The sequence below is a fragment of the Ammodytes marinus genome, assembly GCF_949987685.1.
Source record: "Ammodytes marinus genome assembly, chromosome: 17".
NCBI lineage: Eukaryota > Metazoa > Chordata > Actinopteri > Uranoscopiformes > Ammodytidae > Ammodytes > Ammodytes marinus.
The window spans coordinates 20,196,603-20,211,632 of NC_137221.1; the positions used below are offsets into that span (position 1 = coordinate 20,196,603).

Sequence of the window (15,030 nt, forward strand, 5' to 3'; positions counted from 1 at the left end):
ATGTGTATTAACACCAAATTTATTTTTCAGCGCACATCCATTTGTGTTTCTCCTGTCATGTTGTTGTTCTATCCATCCACCCTGACTTCTTCCCTCTGTGACCAACATCACATAGGGGAGGACGGGGGAATGTGAGGCATCGGGTATTGTGAGACGCCCCCTGTATCTAGGACACGGAACAAGTTTTTGGTCATGTGAGATATATGTTTTCAAGCCCCTCTCATTTCCCCTTGGCCATGAAAGAGAGGACCTCATGGTCATGTTATAAGCATGTTTTTTTTCACAAAAATGTATTTTTTGCATGTAAAAGTAAATGTTCTTGCTGTCAACTTAATCGATTGTTGTGCCTAATCAAATTGGTTCAGGTAGAAACACTTCTATCGCACATGTTGATGAACTACCAACATATGAAATCATGTGATGATGATAATTGAAGATTAGCCTGAATTTCTGAGAGAGGTAGTTTTTTCTCAAATTGTGGCAGTGGGGTAAAGTGAGACAAATGCTCTGGGGTAAAGTGAGACAGTGTCTGTGCCCTCTTTTAATGAATCCATTATATTTGAGATAGCAAGGAGACTAGTTTGAAAAGACAAAAGACAATGTGGGCTGGAGGTGGGGGTTGATGGTTGAAGGGGTGTCAGCAAGGGCATGGTTTGGCATGGTATGTATGTGGGGGACAGGAGAGTGACCTTTAACATCAATAGAATCTAAGAAATATGTCTTTATTCAATGAATGATCCCAAAAAACAAAAGCAGAAAAAGACTCAAAAGATGGAAAATGACAGCTGTGTCTAGTCCTGTTCTGAGTCCCAGGCTGTTCTAGCTGGTTCTGATTGTCCTTCTCTCTGACCCCCAGACACTAGCTGGCTCTAAGGGTCCTGTGTTCTGACCCCCAGACTGTGTTTTAATCTAACTGGTTCTATCTGGCATTTGAATGTTAATTATTGAATATGAATTATATGTTGTATTTGATCAGAGTTACTTTCAAGTGTTTAGAAAATGTTTTGCTTAATTGACCAAACCCCATGATTCTGTTACTTGTCCGACATTAGTTTTGTAATATTTGGGACATTTTTTCTGTGGGAACATGCTGTCATTGGGAGAGCCTCCAGGGTGAGCATAACATACTGATAGCATTTAGCTGAAAGGACCACTGTGCCAAAATACAGCTTTACAGACCCGCAGTTGTGAATTTGTGATTTGTCTTTGAGTTAAAATACTATATTACCATTTTTCATTTGTCTGTTTTTTTTTTATTATGATTTGCTGCCTTTTCAGGAACAGAGCAGTGAGATGAACAACAAACCTGTCAGCAGTTAATCTGTGCATACATTAACATCTTTACCAAGTGTATACCAGTTATCCTTCATTTTATAAAGACACCACATAGCCAACATTATCCACGGTGTAACAGAAGGAACAGTAACAAGTTAAGGGTACTAAAAATTTACGAAATTCAAAGCTCACGAGCCTAAAGAGTTCCCAGAAGTCCAGTTAAACTTTATAATCATAGTGTCATTATATTCATATATTAGCCATACAGCCCAATGTGATTGAAGCAACTACTCAATGCTTCTATGCTGGTTGTCAAGTCCAACACTGAAAGGGCAGGAAAGTGAAAATGAGACCAGTTGAGGGGAAGCACGAATGAAAAAAAAAGTAAATTAAAACACTTCATCAGAAAATAACTCCAGGAATACATTAAGCATTAGATATTGATGATGTCAGATGGATCTTAATTTCAATTTTAATAACTTAATTTTAATATCCAGCAAAAAGTCGTTTTTTCCTCCAACAATTTCCTCTACTGTGTTGATGTATCTCGGTTAAGTATTTATGAGAGGAAGGTGATAATAAGGGAGCTAAATTCAAGGCTGCGCGGGTATGCAAGGACAGGTCCTAATAAAGTGGTATCGGTGCTTTTTACAAGTCATAAGCCTGTATCTGGATGAGCAGTGTTTGTGTCATACTAATTCTCAAGCTGTGAAAGTAGAATATATGTGGGATATTAAAGTAGGAAGTATGTAAGATTGCTCCACTAAGTGTGACAACAGAAGGCCTCTCTTGTCAACCCGATAAGAATAACTAATGTAAAGTAACAAATGTTTTCTTGTGTTTATACGCTGCAACAGTTTGACAGTGTTTTCCTCTACACGCAGTCAATTCAAACATTATCTCGTTCTCATAATGCCAATTATAAGTCAACTGCCGGGAGAGCCCAAACGTGGCTCTCAGCTAATCAAAAGTTTACATTGTACAAAAGTTATCCCTCCCTCCCCCCCTCCCCCTCTCCCCCCTCCTTTCCTCCTTTGTGTGAAAGCCATCAGGAGATTTGGCGCCGTCAAACAACCTCGGCGTATTTGCAGTCACCGTCGGTTTGTTGAGCATTAAAAATGTTAATTGGAAATTTTTTAAAAAGGAAAGAAAAATATCGCATTACCGTCCCACCTCCTCCAGTCACAGCCTGTCAAAATGCAATATTCCAAATTAGATTGTATTTGGATAATCTTTTGAACTGTAATAGGTTTCCAGCCGGCAGGCATATTACTATTGGCACATCATTATTAAACAAAAGTGACACCGAACCATCACTTTGCAGGCGGCGCCAGATAAACGTTCGACACCGTGCAAATAATATTAGTTCTGCTTCCAGAGTTACTGGCTTATCTCTGGGATGCTATATTGGGTTCATATCCCTGTCGGCTGGCGAGGGCCTTCTGACGGAAGTGTCTAAATTTATGAGTAGCCCATGTGTGTGAGGTGCATGTATGAATAGGCTGCTGTGTGTGTGTGTACTATGTAACGTGTGTGTCACACATTAAAGCTTTTATATGCAAATGATGTGTGTGTGTGTGTGTGTGTGTGTGTGTGTGTGTGTGTGTGTGTGTGTGTGTGTGTGTGTGTGTGTGTGCTTTCGTGTGTGTGTGCAAGCATTATGTGTGGGTGAATAGATGAGTGTGTGTGTACCTGCTTGCGCAAAGCTGGATCCATTCATATGTAAATAGGTAGTGCATGTGCGCCTGTATATGCAGACGCGACCCATATCATGGCATAATGAGATCCGCCACTGTTGGTTACCCTCAGACAGTGGTAATTATGGCCGCAGTGAAAAGGAGTCATGCTGAGGGGAAGGATGGACTCTCTCTCACACACACACACACACACACACACACAAACATATTCCACCACGCAACACAGGCCTCAGTCCTGTACTGTGACAGCATGCTGTAGGCGAAATGACGACCTGTCCATTTGGCAACCCTGCGTTGGGGAATAGGATGCTGCTATAACTGGATATGATAAATTAGACCTGCATCTGCTTTTCTAATCAGCTTTACAAAACCCCAATACCTGTCTGTTTATGCCAGGTCAATAGAAAAAAAACCTGTTAAAGAACATCAGTAGGAGAAGACAGCATGATGCAAAGAGCCAGCAATAAAAAGCAAGACACGTGAAAACTGAAAAAGCATTTAGTTTCTTTCTTCTTTTTTTTTTCTCCAGCCATATCATGCAGCTGGCTCAGTTTTTTATCATGCCTCCAGGAATGCAAAATTCATCACAGCCATGTCTCCTAACAGCTTGTAAAGTAGTCCATAGGTTGTGTGTAATGGACCAAAATGGTTGTTTTTTTTACTTAATTTAGATGGGGACAGTAATATTATAAAACAATATGTGATGATTTCACGAATGTCATTCAACATTATAGTTTCTGTGAAAAACATGACACATTATACTGTGGTTGAAAAGTAAGTCCATTTGATTTATAAAGCAAGTCTGATAATAGTGCTACAGTATATTGTTTTTGTTAGCAAATCCCATTAAAGGTGGATTCAGCAATTCTGCCATCCGTACTATGTGTGCGCTGCAAGAATCTGGTGTTAATACACAGCCTAGGGCCTAGGTAAACTGGTATTTAAACAAAGGCAAGGCAAGTTTATTTATATAGCACAATTCAGACACAAGGCCATTCAAAGTGCTTTACAGGGACAAGATTCAAATACATAAAACACATTAGAAGACATTTAAACGCGAATGAAAATAAGTAGAACATTCAAATAAAATAAAAACTACAGGTTAAAATGGAAACAGAAAAGTCTTCAGACTCGATTTAAAAGAACTGAGGGTTGCAGCAGACCTCCAGTTTTCAAAAGGGGCAAACCGTAGCTAGCGATATGCCATTTACAGAACATAGGCTGTGTAATAACACTGGATTATTTGTATACATAAAACAACAATATATCAATTCTAACAACAATGTCTACAGCCAGATATGCTGTATCTTACTCGTTTAAACACTATTTGCAGACTCTTTAAAACACAAGCTTGGTGTTTTAAAAACATCTTTCATGAGTGTTTGCTCAGTAAGGTAAACCTCCTTTTTACTGAGAAGGAACATGAGATGCTCATGCAGTTTTAGCTCACAATCAACTGTGCATTAAATGTAATATGGATGGATTGAACATCCTTAGCCAATTTCCTTTGTGTGTTTTCTTTATTGAATTTGAAGGTAGCAAGTGCTTATTCCAAAATCTGAAACAATAGAGCTTGATTTGCCAAACACTCAACAGCACAGTACAGGACAGGATTGATTATTTCATAGTAAATGGATGAAATCAAGGGGAAAATGCTTTGCTGCTCCAACCTCCCTCAAAGTGTTTGAATCCGGGCCAGTGGTGGGGTGTGTCCCATCTCCATTTATAACATTTGTCACCGCTGTAATTGTCCTTGTCCCGGCATGTTCCTCCTCTGCAGACAGAGAGCTCTCATCTCAGTCTGTTGTCTGATGATGTGCTCACACAGGCCGCTCCACCTGATAGGCCTCTACGTCCTGTTTGCAACACTGACAATCGCATCAGCCCAAGTTCTGATTTATTTTCTTGCTACTCGCCTTGAACCTTTCAGCCACAATCTCGTTTCCACCTCCAATCTCTCCATCTCGTGGAAACTGGGAAGTGTTGCCTCCCCTGCTTGTCTCGGGCGGCTAATGGACTGCACAGAGCGCTGCCTGTCTTTTATTGTGAGGGGTTCCTTGATCAAGTGCACGTTTCAATGTCCACATATATGCACACATAGGAAAAGTACATGATGAATAATACTTGTATGGCGGTATTCTATGGGTTCAAACCCACCACCCATCAATTTGCAGCACTCAGAGGAACGGGATTTTCGCAATGCACTTATACATTTTCAACAGCTTTCTTTACATGTGTGCCTTTTTAAAAGGCCGCGAGTTGAAAGGGGTTGTTTGTCAGAGAATTTCCAAAACCCACTAACTGAGCCTGTTAAATCATCAATCTTATTATTATAGCTGGAATGTAGTAAGTGGCAGAGGGGAAAAAAGCAACATAAAGTTCTCTGGAGAGAAAACAAACATTAGCATTGCCTCTGGCGCTTTCTTCTTGGCTGGTTTTGATATAGCGGAATCGCTAAGACGCACACAGCAGGGGGCCTAATGCCTTTTTCTAGGAAATATTTATTTTTAGTGTCTTGCCTCTTCTTTTGTTGACATTTGATGTATGACAAAAACATGTTTGTATTTAAAGGGGAGGAGGGACATTCAAAACGTGAGCAAGTTGCACTATAAAAACTATTGAAAGTGACTCAGAAAACGTTGATACAAGCACACAGCCCTTCTGCAACCACAGGTAGAGAGAGGTGTAATACAGTTTGAGTGTAAAACCTCCACAGGCAGCCCACATATATTGTGCTGCCCTTCACACCCAAAGCAGAAAAAAGTGAGATGAACCAGTCACATAAAAGCCCCCAATGTTTGCTTCTTTTATTAAATGTATTGTACATCATTGTCAAAAGAGAAGATGGAGATAAATGTAAACAGATGAGAGGAGCGTCCTCCTTCTAGAGTACAGTCAGTAGGATGCATTTGATCACACTGTCAGTCCACCACTTTGGTCAACAGTGAAATATCTCAACAACTGTTACTGGATTGCAATGGAATTGTGTACAGACATTCATGGTCCCCAGAAGATGACTCCTAATGTCTTCAGAGATCCCTTGACATGGTGTAAGTTGTAACAGCTTTGACAATCCACAAACTCTTCACCCTCGTTTGTGTTGGTCTTCCTATTCATTTGTCCAAATACATTGCTTTAGTCTGGTTGGATGTATGTTGTTTGTGGTCAATTAGCAAATGCTGGTATGCTAATGAAGATGGTGAATAAACCTGAGAAACATCGCTATGTTAGCATCGCCAATTGACTACAGGCATTGAAGTGGAAACTGACGTAAATGTTCTGTATTGGTGTTAACAATCTGCTCACTCAAACCTTCTGACTGCTAAATATACTATATAGTTCAAATAAAATATAATTTTTAAAGAAAAAATCTCTGGAATGGAAACCTTTCCTTTCCTGATGGGAGCGTTTTATTTCACACATAGGTCACTCATGAATTATAAACCCCAGTTGAAATTGAGGATTGGACAATGTTATTTTTTTGTGATTATAACAGATAATTTTTAAGAGCATAAAGAATTCACGATTTCGGGGAAACTTTATTTCCTTAAAGACTGACTTATTACCCTGAACTGACAAACCAGCTGTGAACTGACAATGCCTGCGTATTTCTCTGATGATGATTTAATGTGCATATTTTTGTCAATGAACGGCTCGGCCTGATGAGCATGATGCAACCACACCACGAGGCTGAGTGGCAGGAGACATGTTTGCTCAGATGTGTCATCAATCACTCCCACTTCCCATCGAAAGAAAATACACATTTCACACTTGGCAGCGATTGAATAGTTAAACAGAATCAGGTCACAGCTAAAAAGCCACTCGAATGTATTTTAATTGAATAATGCCAGCTGAAAAGGAATTAAAACAGTGAAAGCAAAAAAAAAAAAAAAAGGCTACAATTACTAGGGTGATTAAAGGGGAAATTATCCTAATTCAAGACAAGGCTGCCTATCATTTTTCAAGGTCCCTTGGTTCAGGTTCTCCACCTTTTTTTTGTCTGATGTGCTTCAACAACCCTGGCAGAAGAGTTCAAGTACCCATGTATCCATTAATTTTAGCTATTTCAACCATGTAGCCACTTTAGGCTAACTACTTGAAACATTGCTTAATTGCTTTGCTTACCATTTCAACAGTTTACCAATTAAACGTTGGTTAACCATTTGAACCCTTTATTGATAGCTATCTATTTCAAGCACTGTGTTTATCCACTTAACGGTACTTTTTTACCAAGTGAACCATTCTGCAATTACCTTCAGCTATGTCAACCCCGTAGCCGCATAAAGCTAACTATGTGTATATCATTGCAATGAAATCATAATGTTGATTTATATATTTTTCTCAGAGTAATTGGGCTACTCAACAACCTTTCCACATTCCCCCCCTGGGATGTGAGAGCCATATGTCGGGAATAAGTGCAGTAGATGTTTCAGACTACAGGTCCCATCTGTTAAAACCTTCACTGTCATATATCACACTCCTCTCCTGTGATGAACGCAAATGAGATGAAACTCTGAGTCAAAAAATATTTGAACTGCCAGTGTGTTAGCCCTCAACATCCAGGCTCAGAGAAATAAATCAAGAGGGCTAATTTCCAGACATGAGTTATCGGGAGGCTCCTCCAAAATAAATAAAGACAACTGTTAGCAGAGCGCTGATCTTTGACCCTTCAAAGTAAAGCAAACACATATGGATCTCCAGTGGAAGTGCTGTGTTGGTGTTTCGTCTGGATTAGGTCCAGGTTTGTGCTTTTTACTGTAGGGGGGGGGGGGGGGGGATTTAGCAGGGCCAGGGTGGATCCCCCAAAACACTGTGCACAGATTCCAGCCCTGCTATAGTGGGTGTGCTCCAGGCTACAGCTGCTATCTCTTTTTATGGACAGATTCCTTTGAGGCAAGAGGAAGTATCTGAGAGAGACCGTGCGGAGAGGCAGTGCTCAATGAGCAATTTATATGTTCTCAACAAAGCTTCTTCTTCAGAGCCCCGAAGGCAGGTCTTAATTGTTAGACGTGATATCTCTCCACTCCCCCCCTCTCCTCTCCTCTTTTTCCTTGACTGTTTTCTTCTTCCCCCCTCTCTCTCCCTCCCACCCTCTTTCTGTCCCTCCAGCTATTAGGAATTGGATTTGGAGCAGAACGATCCGTTTAGTCTCTCTCCTCCATCTCTATCCCTCCCTCTCTCTCTCTCCCCGCTTCCACACCTCCTCTGTAGGTTTCTCTCATCAAAAGCCTGGGACTTAATCTGTCTATTTTTACCTGAAGGAATGAAAGGAAGAAGGGATGAGGTAATGCTTTTCCTGTCCATCAGGTGGGCACTGGTGCATGGTCTCTGTGGTGTGCGTATAGCTTGGGAAGCTAGCACCACCATGTGGCCAACAGAAGAAATGAACCATAGTAAAAGCAATAGCAGACAGGGACAGATAGGGGAAATGTACTGTTGTAGTGGATCCCAAAAGCTGTTCAAATGGGAAACACAAAAGGACTTGATTATGTGGATGGAATCTAAAGCTAAGTAAACAATGCTCTAAACAAAATGAAATTTCAGAACCACTGACTTGATTCATACAGGTACAGTATGTCAGTATGAAGGAGTCAAAAAGCCAAACCATGTTGAGGTGAATGTGTGACAGCAGAGCACCACCTAGTGGATGAATATAGTAGTGACAACACAAATGGAAGAACATTTAGGCTGCATTCCAATACGCATACTCCACTGTTATTTAGTATGGCAGAGACGTAGGATGTCCCAATACATGAGGTCAAATGCAGCCTGCTTACAAATAAATATTTATTTTTGGCAATTCTGACCCACAATCTACTGTGAACCGCAAGTTACGTCACATCGACTGAGCCTCTATGTGAAAATAACCAACGATGCGACAGATATCTCAGGTGTGATGTGACGATGAAATAAATCAGTAAGAGTATGGCCTAATTCTTTCCCTACCGCATTTTCTATGGTCAGCTGTAGTATGTAGAATAGTAAAAAGTAAGAAGTTGGATTTGGAACGCAGGGATCGTCTGTAAAATAAAAAAAAGGCAAGGAGAATTGATTTCCGATTTCATTTTATTCAAAAATGAAACATTACAGGAACATTGCAGCCATAAGGTACAAAAAAAAACGTGTCAGTCCAGCATATACCATGTGAGATCAATGGTTTGGGAAACTGAAGACGCAGTGTCTGTAATATCTGTCTACTGATCACATGTTTAAACGGAAGATTTGATACTCCGAAAAATTGCCTAACCATACTCCTCTTACAACATTTACTTAGGAAAAACTAAAACCTAAAAGAGCCGTCACATCCTTCATCACATTACCAAATACAATAGAATACATATTTGCATGATTTGACTGGTATTCAGACAACAATCAAAATATAATATGTGTATTTCTGGTCCATATAAACCTCTAGTTTATTTTTATTTATTTTTTGCGATGGTTCTTGGTTTGTATAGAGTAGGTATGGCAGTGACACAGCTGCTCGAAGTCAGGAATGATTTCACTGGATTTAGTGGCAGATTGTTCACAGTATGTGTTACATAGTTTTGGTTTGATAACCGTTGCAGCATGATGCATATCATACGGATCCTTGTTCACCTGATATTAAGTCTCTTTAAGTGCACTGTGTGAATGAAGAGCAGCAGGAGAAGGCAGTGTGCTAGTTTCCATCTACCTGAGACCAACCACAGAGTTAACCTTCATCCCAAAGTCTAAGAAAAAACTAAAAGGAAAAATAATAACCCCTTCCTCAACTAATTCTTAAATATCTGTACTTCATACATAAGAACATTATGTTTTAAATAAATAACACATTTGCAGAGCAGAAAAAAACATGATTCTTGTTCTTAAAGCTATAGTGTGTAACTTCAGAACACACTATAGCTTTTTAATGTGGATAAAAAAATAAACAAAAAAGGCAACAAAAAAAAAGATTCAAAGGAGAACTGAGATAGGTGACTCGGATCCATCCATCCATCCTTGCTGATCATAATTCTAATAGTGTTTGTATACCTGCAGTCAAAAGGCACAGAGGTGATGGGCAAGCTTGCATTGGAGATGCTGTTACACCAGACAGAGAGAAGAGCTGCAGGTTAGATCCTTCAGTCGTGTTTGCTGTGGTGACTCTGACCGTTGGAGCTCGGAGGTCGCTCGTGGCAGGTTTTGCTCGGATTGTTTTTAAATTCAAGGTAATCCCGGACGAAGAACGGGTGCTGCTCTATAAAATGATGAAGTTCATCTGCGGAAAAAAAGAAAATGGGAGTTCAATGTTGTTAATTTACATTGTCTAATTAGTTACATTTGGTGTGTATTTATCTATGTAAAGAGGGGCCTGGGAAAAAGTGTTTAGTGTTTATCTTAATGTATTTATTTATTCATTTAGAGCGTGTAGCATTTTTAACATCAATATGTTCTTTTTTAATTTCCTTTAGAGGCATTGGTATAATTACTGTGATGATTCCAGACCATTACAGAGCAGATTAACGGCATCCACTCCTGCATTTTTACATTAGCTGCAGATGGGAAATGTCCCAGATTGGTTTATGTTTTTTCAAGCACTGGTCAATCTAGACATTTTCTAAACCTTGTCTGTTTGCGTCTCTATACAGTATTTCTCCTATACAACCATTGTTTACGGCCTGGATCTGGAATAAACTGTTGAAGAAATATAGCTTTCGGAAAAAAAGTTGTCTTGTTGCACAACTTGCCCCCGGTGTGGTGTAAGTTGTGCGGTTGGAGAGAATACCATGGGGTGAATTGTGCCATTGATATATATCTCATAAACTGTAATGCAAGACAAATCCATTAGACAATCACTTATTTAAGGTGTATTTAAAGTAAATAAAGTAAATAGTTGACAAAGATTGAAGGACAATTTTCTTAAACAAGGCCTAGTCTATGGTTTTACCTGCAAAGCTCACAATGACAAAGTCACCATCATCATCTTTCTGGCCATCTGAACTTTCATCAGTGGTGTCGTTAAGTGGAATTGAGATGTCACTATCTTCTGAGCTACTGTAGACAATCACTTTCTTTTGGTGACCAGCGTATACAGCCATGCCACTGGCACAACTCTCAGAAATGTACTTTGCACTAGTTGCTCCGTGCTTGTGGAACCAACTGCCACCTGACAAATGTGATTCCCTCTACATTTCTACCTTTAAATCAAGGCTCAAAACCCATATGTACACCCTGGTGTTTCCTCCCCATTAACTATCTTACCTCTGCACTACTATCTGTGTTTATGTGGATGTATGGGCTTTACGTCTTTTATTTTGGTTATTGTTATTTTACCTTCATTGTTCACCTACTGAATGCACTATGTACAGCACTTTGGACAGTGCAAACTGTCATAAATGTGCTTTTAGAAATACATTTTACATACATACTTACTTATAACTCACCTAGGCCCTTTGGCACAAATCACCCCAATCCCAGAAATTTGGATAATAAGCATGATGCAGCAATTTAGGGCTGACATCGTGCTAACTGTATAGACTTAAAATGTAGCATACCAAAGCACTAAAACATGTGTCAAATGTTTTCAAACTTGTCTATAAGTGTTCAGACACAATAATCAAAAAACCTTGATCAAGGAAATTTTACTTTGAAAGGCAAAACACAGTTTTTTTTAGCTTAAATGTGCTTATATCTTATTCCTTGTGTCTCCCTTCTTTACAGGATGAGTCAAATGGATGGCTCTTCTTAAATATGTGGTCACATTTCCAATTTCTTCCACGGTTTTCTAGAAACAAGGGGTGGCACAACTTCCAAAATGCACAACTTAGGCCACTTTCCCCTACTTAGTTAAATATTGCCATTTTTAAATATATATTTATATATGTATGTAATACAAAACAAATTGTGTTTTAATGTAAGTAACGGTAATCAAATTACAAAGTCTCATGAGGATATCTATAAGTTAAATATATTTTACTCTATTCACCTGCAGTGTCTCGCCTTAAAATAAGAAATTGCTTCCACAGAGGCAGAAAGAGTGCAGGGAAAAGCTTTGACAGTTTCTAGGAAAAGCAGATGGTGAATGTAAAGGAAAAAAAATCAGCGCCAGACGGCTCCTATCCTCTCCAGTGAAGCCGAGGAGAAATGAAATGCGATGCCGACAGCACAGAGGCAGACGCACTGATAGATGCTGTCAATCATCTCCGCCATGGCTCGCATATGTTTTAAAAGGTTTCACCATTAATTGTGAGCTGAAGTTGAGAGAAAGATGCCTAATGACTAACAAAGCAATCAGCGGGGTCTTACCATATGTGATCTTCGCCGTGTCAACTCCGCCAAGCTCTAAAAACACACCCGAGAGTTCCCCCTCTTTCACACCCAGCATTATTTCCAAGATGGCGGCGAGCTCCTCCCGTAGGACTCCCGAGTTCTCCTCGTTCTCATACATCTAAAACAGCGACATATGTATCCTCAGCGCAATGAATTAAAACCCTATGTTGTCGAGATAGATTGGGAGGTAAATGTGCTCACCTTGAAGGCCAGTTTGAGGGTCTCCATCAACTTTGAAGGTCTATGAACGGTAGACAGAGCGATGACATAGTGTCTGATGTCGATCTGTCCACCTTCACACTGGGAATACAAATGATCTTAATGAGCAGAGGTGGCAAAGAAATAAATATGATCTTATGCCAGAATGTCTATATGTCTGCATTGAATTTGTAATAGTGTTTTGTAATTTGTCTTTTTACTAATAGTCTGGTTTAACATCATCTATATTCTGTCATGCAATCAACTTCATAGAGACGTGTTGTAAGGTATGAATCGCAAAGTAACAACCAAGAACATGTACACTTTGACATTTAGCCAAGTGAAGACTCTCCACAAGGGGGCGCTAATGTGTTAATAATAATAAGTTCTACTCAAGTATTAATAAGCAGGGGTTCAGGCATGTTGTTGCATTAATGTGAGAAACTGTCAAGTCTAAGAGATATGGTCTGGTTGGTATCAGGAACCTGTCAAAGTTGCAAGAGTGGCACACATGTCAGAGATAACAGGAATGACTTCAAAAATGTAATAACTAGCAAACCTTTGCAGAAGGTAACTGACACAATAATCATACTTACTTGCCTGTATTCAATCAAAGCTGTATTTAACACTGAAGCTGTGTGCGTTAAAATGTTTACCTGCTGGAAAAGACTATGAACTTGTGTGAGCATGTCAGTCACTGGCAGGTCCAGGAACTGTGCAAAGCCCTCCAGAGCCAGCCCGTCTCCCTGCAGCTTCCTGGCTCTCCTGGCCTGCTCCTCCAACACACAGTCTGTAGTTCCTGCTCTCAGCCTGACCATGCACAGTGGGTGGGAGAGATAAAACACAAAGAAATCACATACGGGTAACCACATGTGTTTGACAAGGTTGTTTCACCTTTACTTTGATAAGCCTGTGTAAAATCCAATATACGCTACTTTTCCACAACATTATACATATTAAAGTATCTGAATTAATTAATTAATTAATTAATTAATTAATTAATTAATCAAGATATATTTATATAGCACCTCTCCCACAAACCAGAGGTAAATCAAAGTGCTTTACATTGATTACAACATAGGAAGTTAAAGGTGAAGTAAGCTATTTATTTATGTTAATATAAGTGTTAAATCGCTCTTTATTCATACAGTGATCACTTATATAGTTTGCGCGTTTCATAAAGCCGATCTCTCAGTCACTCGCTCTGCATGTAATCGTCAAATAAACTTTTCTGGGATCCCACTACTGATAACCAATCAGAAGAGAGAACGCTACAAACCGGCACCCGTCTCACTGCCGGTGCACGTGCAGAGCGGCAGATGGGTGAATGTGTATGCGCATACAATGGCGGAGCAGGTAAAAATCCTTCCCAATGTCTGTTTTGATGGTTTTTATCATGTTTTATCGCACTTATGGATCTGAGATGACGCTAGATAACTCGCTGCTTGAAGACCACAGTGCATTAATGTGGTGGCGTAGGGACGAGGGAGGGGACTGCTAACTGCAGTAACTGACAGGAAGTTAGCTAAACTGACCATTCCGCTTACTGAACCTTTAAGCAAGAAATAGAATGTGGAGACCAATGCACGCTAAGCAATAAAATAAAATATGAGTAGTTCAAATGATAAAAGAATAAGAAAACAGTCAATACAATAACGCTAATAAACAATGCAATAACATAATACCAAAAATAAAACTTAAAAAAGTTTTTTAAGTTTAAAAAAGTAAAATGTATTTTTACAAATAATAATAGAAATAGTCAAATATTATAATAAAACAAAAAAGAGAGCTAGACATTTGCAAAAAAAAGTGAGTAAACATAAATATTAAAAAAATGTAATGACATAAAAGCCTATCCTAAAAACTTGGATTTTTTGTTTACAATTAAAAGTATCAATATTTTTTTCAACTCCTCTGGCCCGGCTTTTAGCATTATGAAGCATAATAGCTGAAGGAGGAGTGACCATGTATCTAAGTCATGCTCAGTGGAACAGCCAACAAAGCAGAGTGAGTGGATCCTGAGGAGCCTTCCACGGTTCATAAACTTAAAGCAACGTTGAGATGAAGTCTGCTGCAGTGCTTTAAAATCTAAGAAAACAATTTCAAAAATCAATGCTGAAAAACTAACCGTCAGCCTGTGCAAAGATCTAAAGAGGTCTAAAACATAACAATGGGTGTCAGTGTTGCTTCACCTTCAGCACTTTGTATCCACCCTCCACCCTCCACCCAGTCCGACCTGTCAATCCAGTCTGCAGTCACTCACCCCAAGCGGCGCACCAGCAGGTGGAACTCCCTCAAGCTCCTGTAGTCGTATATTCCCAGCGGGCCTTGTGATAGGATGAGCTCACGGTCGTCGAAGGAAAGGTCTGTGAGTGGCAGGTCCAGCGCCCTATCAGGACAGAGGGATACGTTTAAGTGTTTTTATGTATGTACATCCAAAACAATGTGCAACGCGGATCCAAAGACACTTGTGCAAACAACCACCGGCCCACACACACGTACTTGGCCATGATCTGTCTGACGTTAGTGGCAAACAGGGCAGGGTTTTCCTTCTCCTCGTCCGATGGAG

The 15,030-nt window shown here is 39.7% G+C and overlaps 1 protein-coding gene across 1 annotated transcript in view; it reads right to left on the minus strand.

Annotated features, from left to right (window-relative positions):
• Positions 1 to 9,020: 9,020 nt before the first annotated feature.
• lpcat1 (lysophosphatidylcholine acyltransferase 1) overlaps positions 9,021 to 15,030 on the minus strand; it is a 22,528-nt gene continuing 16,518 nt past the window's right edge. The window contains exons 9-14 of the mRNA XM_080044826.1: positions 14,964 to 15,030; positions 14,725 to 14,850; positions 13,118 to 13,271; positions 12,465 to 12,563; positions 12,240 to 12,381; positions 9,021 to 10,212 (exon numbers count right to left, since the gene is read on the minus strand). The exon at positions 14,964 to 15,030 is cut by the window's right edge and continues 16 nt beyond it. Of these exons, the coding sequence (XP_079900952.1) occupies positions 10,076 to 10,212; positions 12,240 to 12,381; positions 12,465 to 12,563; positions 13,118 to 13,271; positions 14,725 to 14,850; positions 14,964 to 15,030 (725 nt within the window). The 3' untranslated portion in view covers positions 9,021 to 10,075. The remainder of the gene's footprint in view (positions 10,213 to 12,239; positions 12,382 to 12,464; positions 12,564 to 13,117; positions 13,272 to 14,724; positions 14,851 to 14,963) is intronic.